The following is an 8955-nucleotide window of genomic DNA, read 5'->3' on the forward strand; positions in this document are numbered from 1 at the left end:
CCATGGCTGCAAATCTGAGTTCCCATGCTTGGTTCCTGAGTGATAAAAGAGACAGTTATTGTGTCTTTACGCAGCGGTCAAGGTCTTCTTTGCTTCACTCTGAGTGCTTTTCTCTTGCTCTCCTCTTCACTAACCCACACACACCTAATTATTTTACACACATCCACACACACCTTCAATGCACAGATAGTGTAGCATAACTCAGCTTTGCTCCACGCCATCTTGTTGTCAGAGACGTGTAAATCTCTGTTTGACTTCCATGGTTCCACCCACTCACATGGTCATGACCGCCATCTTGCCATCTCCCTCTCTCCTCCTCCTTGCAAGGAGGCAGACTATTTTCACTCAGGTTTTATGACTCCTGTCCATCTTGCAGTTAGTCTGTATATTTCTCAAGGTACCAAGAGGTGTCTGCAGCTTGCTGGCTCAATGTGTAGTTTCTGAACATGTGAACTAATAAGTTAATCATGGTATCATTTGTTCTGTTTTAATTGCCATTGGTGTGTTCCCATAGAATTGAACACAACTAAAAGCCAACTGGCTCTATCTTGACTGGATTGCTCTTAACTTAATGGGAAAGATACCTAAAGCAGCAGGCTGGGGGTAGGCTAATCTGTGTAACTCACAGTGCTAAGCTCCTGAGGGGGGCTAGGGTAGGCTAGCAGGGTAAGCAGTGGCCAGGCTTGGCTCAGACTGTCTGAGAAGGTTCGTAATAGGTGTGTTTCTGTGTGAAAGCCTCAAATAACCCTGGTGCCTACCCCTTTGCTTACATCTCATAGAGCTCTAGATGCAGCATTTTAAACTTCAGAAAAATGAAAAACACAGACTGCGTTTCCAGTGAAGGACTGCATCTTTTTGGATTTATCTTATGTAAGCCTGTGACGTATTTTTCAGAGCATGACAACACCAATCTTCCACACACTGTGGACATTGACTCAAGCTTTTGAAAAGCAGCAGCATTCCTTTTCATGGACAGAGGCAGAAAGTACAGTCGCTATTTTTATCACATTCCAAACCCACACAGGCAGTCTCCTTTCCAAATCACACTTCTTGTGACTTGCGGAAAAGCTGCATGTAAGGTCCGCTGTCTGCTTTCTGGCTTTGAGTTCGAGGACTAAGGCTCCTGAGGGTCTGAAAATCCTGCTGCCTTCAGGGTGGGCGGCAGGATGATACCCTGAATCAGCAGGCAAAATAATGATTCTGCTCAGCTATGACGTTACGATGAACGTGAGCACCATAACATTTTGTTTCAGTCAAACACTAATTCACACCAGTCTGTTAAGGCTTGGCAAGCCACAGCACTTTTGCTGCTAAAGATAGTACTCCTTTAAAAAGCTGAGGCCACCTGGCAGGTGTGTCACACATCTTACAGCGGCTGATGTCTGGCTTTCTCATGAAAACCCATTGCACATATAACTCATACAGCCAGGCCACATGTGAGGGACACCTGAAAATATTCATTAATGCTCAAAATAAATCTCAACAGTCTGATAAACAGGATTTGTTTCCAAGTTTAGATCACAGTGGCACAATTAGCCGTCTTGTTTTTCCCACGCTCTGAGGAATGCTGTGGTGGGCTGTCAGTCATAAACAGTCACTCTGTGGTCAAGCCGCTGGTTCTCATTCACTCATAAAAGCTCAGTGAACAGTCAGTGTTTGTATACTTGTGTGCTTGTATGGTAATTTAGGTTGGTATCTGTCAAGGCGAATTATGCAAATATACAGTATACTCCAGCAGTTGTCCGATTTCAGAATTTTAAGCTTTGAAAAAATACGATTTGTGATACCACTTTCCAAACCACTAATCAATCTAATCACATGATTTCTCAGTGAATCTGCATGGAACTCATATGCAACGACTAGCCAGGTTAATGCTAGTGTAGCAGAAATTGCAGTTCTCTCACTGACAAGACTGTTTTCAATTTCATTTGTTGTCTGATCACATTAAGATTGTGTGGAAGGTTAGATGATGGACCGAGGATTGTGATTGTTAAACCGACATGAATGTTTTTTTTTACACACATTTGACATATTGTCATCTTATATGTTGTTTTGGCAAAAGTGCTATCAAACAACCTATTTACACATCCAGCAGACAAGGAACGAAATCAATATTTATTTGGAGTGTGTTTCAGGCCAGGTTGAGTATGCAAGAATACTGGAACGCAGTATTCACACTCCTTAAAGCTCCATTTTCCTCCTACAGAAACATCTGGCTCATTAGCTGCTGAATGCTCCATTACAATCATCAGTTTATGTTCACACTGTAAGCCTTAGGGCTCAATTCAGATTTATTGTTCACACTTTTTTTTTTTGTTTGGCTGTTCACATCATGTCTAAATGTGACCAATGTCAGATTCCAATGTGAACTGGTCATGGTCCTGAACTGATAAGCAGAAGAACAATAGCAAAGACGTCACACACAGCACGCTATCGTAAGGAAGTAAACATGGAGACCATTGAGGTCAGCATATGTGCTTTATTTATGAGCTGATGTGGAGTGGAAGCCAGTGGATTTGTGACAAGATATTGAGGACAAAGATGAGGAGAAATAGAGCCAAATTCAGAGTCTGAGCCAGCAGTTGTGGGATTGTGATGTGAATGGCTTCACAGAAACAGACGCTCAGTTCAGGGGAGTGACTGATGTAAGAGTCACATGAACTCTGACATGACTGTTCAGGCAGGTCACACTGAAATAAAAAACTACATACAAATAAAATCAGACCTTCATCTGATTTAGGACCACATATGACAGTGGGCCAAATCAGAATTGAAAAGACTCCAGATGATTTGCGCTGTTCACACTAAACGAATAAAAAAAAAAAAAAAAAACAGATCTGACTCACACTTGAACAAAAGAAGTTGGCTTTGGGGCTCCTGTGCCTGCCTGAATGTAGCTGTGTCTGTCTGTTCGGTGCTGGGCATGTAAGAGTACAGTGAGATCACTCAAAACAGCTGCCTGCTGCTTAAAAACTAGGTTGATAAAAGCTGTGAGATGGAACCAAACAGTTATGCTACAGGCTGTAAAACTAAAACAGTCCACTTAAGGGACGCTACAGAGCTGATGGAAACTTCTCAGTGGCTTCATACTGTAAGCAACAAGCAACTCCCTTCATTTAACACATTATACCTTTCAAACACATTGCATATCAATATAAAAAATTATTATTGCAGCTTTAACCTCTAGTATACTACAGTTAGCTCGTAAAGAAGTTAATGTTGCCTGAATACAAATTCAGACCAATTCATCAGTGCTGAGACAAACACTTTCGAGCCAAAAACAGCCCAGAAATTAACTGGGTCTCTTCAGTTACAGCATGTTGACACAACAAAATACATTTCCATCATAAGGGTGTGTTACTTCAGCCCTATAGAAAACAGGGAAAGCAGCCTGACCTGTCACAGAGGTGGTTCACTGCACCGAAGGAGTCGCAGGTGCAGGGCTGGCAGCCACTAGTGCCGTTGGTGAAGTGTCCCTCATCGCAGTCCTCACACTGCAGGCCAGCGTAGCCCAGCAGGCACGAACACTGACCGGTGCTCTGATCACACTCGTCCGGATCCAAAATCCCCTCACCACCACTGCTGCAGTTACAAAGGCCCTCTGAATGGGGATGTCACAGAGAACAGAACAGACAAAAAATGGGAAATACTGCATGAGGTGTACTAGCATTGGCTTAAGTCTGAATCACTGCATTACATTTTATTTTACTTTATATGGATTATATTGCAAAAAATATTTCTAGCATGGATGATTTCACCAATTGACCAATCAACACTTTCATGTAAATCAAAACAGACATGTAAAAATGTTTGATCAGACAGATATTCTGCTGATGGTTCCATTGTGTTATAGAGAAAACAGAAAAGAGCTTAATTTTCCTTAATCAGAACCATCTAACAGGTGGAGTTAACACCGTTCAGTACTCTTTCCCACTAACATCCTACTTGACATTAACACAGTTCCAATGTGTGGTCACTTTAGCACCAATCTCTGAATGACTTCACTTTAATTGAAGCCTGTATGCATAAACAAACACCTGACAAATTCAAGACAGCGTTTCCTGTTTTGGTGCAATCTTTTGGTTGGCTCTGGCAGACTTGCTCAGATTAGAGTTTACCATTGCTGCTTGGATTTGCACAGTAGAAACAGTAACTACATGTACATGCACATTGATTTCCACTATTATTACAAATACAACAATATTCTAAATTTCCGGCCGGTCATGTAAACAGAATATGCAATTTGAATATTCCAAATTAGGCCTTATTCCAAATGAAGCATTTTCTGATTAAGACCTGTGGGATATGCCGATATTATTATTATTAGGTTTTCACTGCAGTTTACGACTCTCGATCCCTCAGGTGGCACCACATTAAAAACCAATATGGCTGCACAAAGGATATTACCATAGGGGCTCTGGAAAGAGCCCCAAGTGTCCCACCATGGAATTGTGGTTGTACAAACTGTCTGATCCCATAGACACTGCTTATAATCACTCGGCTCAGGATTAATTTATTGCTTACACTGTGGCATTACATCCTTTTTTGGGGCTGAGTCAATGGACATTCATTTAGAGGGTGGGCTAGTGTGACCATTCCTACAAACAGTAACACTAGGGCAACTAGCCTTCCATCGTTCTTTACTTAAAGCTGCATAGACAATATACAGTCTTCTTGTATCATCAGCCCCTGGGCGCTACCCAGATGTGCTAAAGAAGTATGGAGCGTTGTTGATTCACTTTCCTCATCCATATTTCACTCAATAATCAAGTTATTCACAAAGGTGGCCTTTTCAGTCATATATCCTCTACTGTATATTAACAATCTGAATGGGATTTTAAGTAAGCATGATTAATGCTTTCTAAAAGACTATACTGGCATAGAGTAGTGGCAATCTATTATTCATCTGATCTCAGGTCAGGCTAGGTGTGGTGAGTGATGACTGGAATGCCTGACTATATGTCTCCATTTGGTGCTAAGCAGTCACACAAAGAAAACAGACAGATAAGAGCAAAAAAATATTTTTTTTTTCATATGTGGTATGATGCAGATTGCACGTAATGCCTCAGCTAGCTTAAGTTAGATAAAGACGAAGCTGAATTTTAATGTATTCCTGTCCTGGCATCCCACTTGGATTATGCTCCTCTTTCTCTGTTGCTTGGACTTTTATGTAACTAAGAAAGGCCCGTGGTTATGCAAGCCAGTGGAGTGTACTGTCAGACCCTTTGTTACAGCGACGCCCACTGAAGAACTGTTGGCCCCAATCACGTCTGAGACACACACACACACACACACACACACACACACACACACACACACACACACACACACGCACACACACACACACACACACACACACACACACACACACACACACACACACACACACACACACTTAAGACCACAGGCTTCCTCTAGGTGGGATAGGGCTGATCTGTAAAGCCACACAACAGGTTTGATGTAGATTAGACTGGGCCTGTGTGTAGTAGAGAAGGGGGGGGGGGGGGGGGGGGGGGGGGGGGGGCAGAGGCGGAGTTCACCTCTCCTCTATCTATCTGACTGCTGTAAAGTGGTGTGACAGCATGGCTGGTATTCAGACACGGGCAGCAGCAGGCTGTTCAGAACAAGTCATGTCTCAAAACTCCTCTCTTACCTAATTGTCCACTTGCGCGGTTACAGAGAAAACTACTGCACAGAAACAAAGAAGTGTCGAACATAACATGATGGACTGAAACTATTGAGAGATGTTTCAAATAAAGAAGACCAGACGGGAATGCCTGAACTACGTGAAATCACATCATATATCTGTCTGCAAGGCACCTGCCCTGCCAGAGAATGTACAGTATATTGGTAGCAACATCTTTGTTGACGTGATGTTATCATGTGAGTGACCTTTACACTAGAACAATGATGAGTGCTGACGTCTCTGAGCATACTTTCAATTTGGCATGGTGAAGGGTTCATGCATGAGCTCACCAAAGAGAGCAGGTTTCATTTTGACTTTTGGGTCTAAATGAATGGCGATAAATAACACTGACTGATTTACAGGTTCCCTCAGGGAACTGTCACATGCCAGTTCAATTCATCTGCAATACTGAGACAAAATACACAAACATATTTTCAAGTATGTTGGTTGATCATAGGGTTGCAACTAACAATCAGGTTCATTATTGATTACTCTATCCCTGCGTTCTTGATTTCTGTACATATTTTTCTTGTTTGGTCTATAAAATGTCAGAAAATGGTGGAAAATGTGAGCACTGTCACCTAAAAATCACATTTATATAGAACTGATTAGCAACAGCAAATTGGAAACATAATGCTGACCAAATGATGTTTTGTGTTAACAACAGGAAATGCTGTAAAATTAACTTAGCTGGCAAGTCGCAAAAATGCTGATAGTTAACGCATGTTTACTGACAATGTATTTCATTTGTTTTCTGCCAAAACAGGAAATCATGCAATGCACTATCCACTTGTAGCTATGGTAGTAGTTATGGAAATGTTCAGGCACTGATGGAACATTTTGGGAAAGATCATGATTTATTTTAATACAGAAGAAGTCAGCAGCAATCACAATCTTTCCCTAACTGGAACCAAAGTGCTTATGTTTCCTTAGCTGACCACAGTCTGGACTCAAACTCTGGATTCTGGTGTCACAGACCTCAGTGCTATCACCTCGACCACATCCATTCCACTCCAGCACAGTAAATAAAACGTAGTGTTTCATTCACTCAAAGAAACATCGACTCTGAACATAATCCAGGCAGCGATTATGTCGGCAAACGTAACCATGAATTTTGAATGCAAATTAGTTGTGTATAAAGAAAATTTCAAGGAGATAAGGTTAAAAATGCCCATCACAATTTACCTAAAGCCAAATATCTTCATATTCCTGGTTTTAACCAGCAGACAGTCCAAATCCCAAACATATTCAGTTCACTGTCACATAAGACAAACAAAAGCAGTAAATCTTCACAATGAGAAGCTGGAAACAATCGAGGTTTGGCATTTTTGCATGAATCTTCCTCCAATCACTGAGATATTAATGCTGCTAATGTAAGGCAGTACAGTGTGGAGAACAAAGGGTCAATGTAAAAAACATTTCTGGACTGGACTCCTGATGTGAGGGGCCAGGATCATTATGAATAGAAAATACAACAGAGTCTAGATGTTGTGTTGTGGCATGGGGGTGTCATGCAGTCACTAGAACATGAAAAATAATGAGGTTTTGATAGACAATAAGGGGAAATAAAGATTTTGCAAACAACATATGATGCTGTTATTATTTAATATTCTTCATACTCTCAAAATTGAAGGTCAATTCAACTTCTAGTATGCATACCTTTCGAAGAACTAGAACTAATAAGCTTTATCTCTGAATAGCAGGGGGGGGGGGCATCCTCGAACAGTATTTGCTCTGGAACCCACACCTTTGGCTTCAGCAAACTTGCCCAGCGATTAGAGAACCATTTCGGGCAGGATCCCTCGGCCTGTGCTGCTGTGTTGGCTGCAGAACAACACATCCACATGGAGACTGTGTTGTGCAAGGTGTGAAAGGAGGGGCTCCTCTGTCATTGCTCATTCATGACTTGGCCTGCATGGCCATTTTGGACGGCCTTGTTCTGTATATGCCATGCAACCAACAATAGAGGGGATGAAGCGGCTATTTGAGCGGCTTCTTGTAATTTCCTGTCTATATCAGACATGTGGGGTCTAACTCAAAGGGATCACGGGTCTGTATGGATGCTGCGTGCACTGACGGATTGGATAAATTGACTGAACAACAACAGGATCAACCTTACACCCCTCCACCCCCATTGCCCCCCTTTTCCAGCCCACTGTAATATGTGGCACACTGATTTTATTATAAAAGGCCTCTGGGATATAATATAGACTACATATCAAAATCCACATTGGATAACGTGCATGAATGGTGTTTTTATGAGATCAGGTTTGGTTTCCGATCGTTAGAAGCGGTGTACCATGCAATCTGAGGGGTCTGCCCATTGTTGCAATCTGGTTTATTCGGTCGCTCTCTGCGTCAAAACCACCGTGCGACCACCCTGCTCCCTCGAGCAGCCTACATGAGACACGACTGTCTTCCTCAGACTGATTTTCTTAACATGAATGTTTTCAAAAAAAAGCATGTAGCCCAGAATTTCTCCCCCAATTGTCTATTTTTTCTATTTTTTTTATGCGATGGTGAAGCAGCATTTACAAAGGCAAAAAATCGTAATGTTTTTCCCCCCACTGTTCCTCGGAGCCCTTTCATTCGGAGGTACTCACCTTGACTATTCTCTGTTGAGGTAATAGATGTGCCAACATTATCTGCAGCCCAGGCATCGTTTGCTGTGCGCTGGGAAACCATAGACACCATGGTCTGCAGCATTTTCTCTGGAGCAAAAAGTGATGTTTGTGCATCGGCAGATCTTTTGCGTGTGCCGGTTAATCTGGAAGTCGGCGCTGATATTTGTTCTTTTGTGTCTGAAATTACTCCAGTATCAGGGGCGGTAGTAGTACTAGTGGTGGCGGTGGTCGGGTCTGTTGTTGGAGGCTGGAAGGTGGTTGCAGTTTTAGAAATAGGGCTAATAGTGTTCGGGCCGGCAGAAACAATAGCAGGCGACGGCGTTAGTCCGGTTAGAGGCCCGAGAGCGAACCTGCTCTCGGGTAAAGTACGAGGCATGTCGGTGTGGAAGGTCTCCCAGGTGTCGGGGGCTGAGCCGGGCTTCCTGGAGATAGGCGACGCATCGTACGGGCTGATGCGAGGTGCAGCTTCAGAAAATCCAATATATACATACAAAATAACTAGCAGAACCGAAGATATGTACATCATTAAGGACGTTAACCTCATATTCAGTTTCAGCTCTCCATGTAAGCCCCACTAATGGTCTCTCTCAGACCTTTCCCTGAATGGACGCGTACTCCACCATTGATGTCCCCCGGCGGCGTACG

General features: G+C 42.6%; 1 protein-coding gene across 1 annotated transcript in view; it reads right to left on the reverse strand.

The window, feature by feature from the left end:
• Window positions 1–8955, reverse strand: part of si:ch211-158d24.2 (multiple epidermal growth factor-like domains protein 9) — a 33909-nt gene extending 24954 nt beyond the window's left edge. Inside the window, exons 1-2 of the mRNA XM_041937386.1 lie at window positions 8290–8955; window positions 3397–3601 (exon numbers count right to left, since the gene is read on the reverse strand). Coding sequence (XP_041793320.1) covers window positions 3397–3601; window positions 8290–8854 — 770 coding nt within the window. The 5' untranslated portion in view covers window positions 8855–8955. The remainder of the gene's footprint in view (window positions 1–3396; window positions 3602–8289) is intronic.

This window comes from Chelmon rostratus, chromosome 5 (genome assembly GCF_017976325.1).
Source record: "Chelmon rostratus isolate fCheRos1 chromosome 5, fCheRos1.pri, whole genome shotgun sequence".
NCBI classification, from domain to species: Eukaryota; Metazoa; Chordata; class Actinopteri; order Chaetodontiformes; family Chaetodontidae; genus Chelmon; species Chelmon rostratus.